General features: G+C 61.9%; 1 protein-coding gene across 1 annotated transcript in view; it reads left to right on the forward strand.

Annotated features, from left to right (window-relative positions):
• Positions 1-770, forward strand: part of Cachd1 (cache domain containing 1) — a 135,177-nt gene that overhangs the window by 133,789 nt on the left and 618 nt on the right. Inside the window, exon 27 of the mRNA XM_010605231.1 lies at positions 617-764. Within this exon, the coding sequence (XP_010603533.1) occupies positions 617-764 (148 nt within the window). The remainder of the gene's footprint in view (positions 1-616; positions 765-770) is intronic.

The following is a 770-nucleotide window of genomic DNA, read 5'->3' on the forward strand; positions in this document are numbered from 1 at the left end:
CCGTGGTGGCCAGCGCAGCACGCCTGGCGGCCTGGGTGTCGCCTCTGCTTCCGTGCTTGTTGTCCTGGCGGGCCCTCCGAGGCTCATCTTCCCCGCAGACCCCGGTGCTGCTCGGGGCTTCCTCTTCAAGCTGCCTGTGCCGCCACCGGACTCCGCCCGTCCGAGAGACTTCGTATTTGTCATCACAGGGGCACGTGGGCTGGGGAACCCATGAGGAAGGGCGGCTCCCCGTTCATCTGATGGCTTGGGGATGTGGAGCAAGGGTTCTCGTTTTATTTCTCTATCCTTTCTCAGCTGTCTAACGTGATTATACATCTGGGTGTGGGGTGCGTGCCTATGATCCCAGCCCTGGGGAGGCTGAGGCAGGAGGATCACCGTGAGTTCGAGGCCAGCCTGGGCTACGTAGTGATACGCTGTCTCAAAACACAAAACAAAAAGTTCTGCATTCGTGGTCCAGCAGTTTCAGGAAAAACCTGTTGGCTTCAGATCTCTCAAAGTCTCGGCACCCGCTGGCAGTGTGCAGATGTGTGCACCTGCGCGTGTCAGGCGCACGTCCGGAGCCCCTGAGCGACTGGGAGCCCCCACCTCCCACGCTGAATGCTTTGTCCTTCCCTAGGCTACAGCACCATGAGCCCCCAGGAGGACAGCGAGAATCCGCCGGCCAACAATGACCCCCTGTCGGCCGGCGTGGACGTCGGCAACCACGACGAGGACCTGGACCTGGACGCCCCGCCGCAGACCGCAGCGCTGCTGAGCCACAGGTTCCACCA

This window comes from Fukomys damarensis, unplaced genomic scaffold, assembly GCF_012274545.1.
Source record: "Fukomys damarensis isolate Sample0158 unplaced genomic scaffold, DMR_v1.0_HiC HiC_scaffold_33, whole genome shotgun sequence".
In the NCBI taxonomy this organism is placed as follows: Eukaryota; Metazoa; Chordata; class Mammalia; order Rodentia; family Bathyergidae; genus Fukomys; species Fukomys damarensis.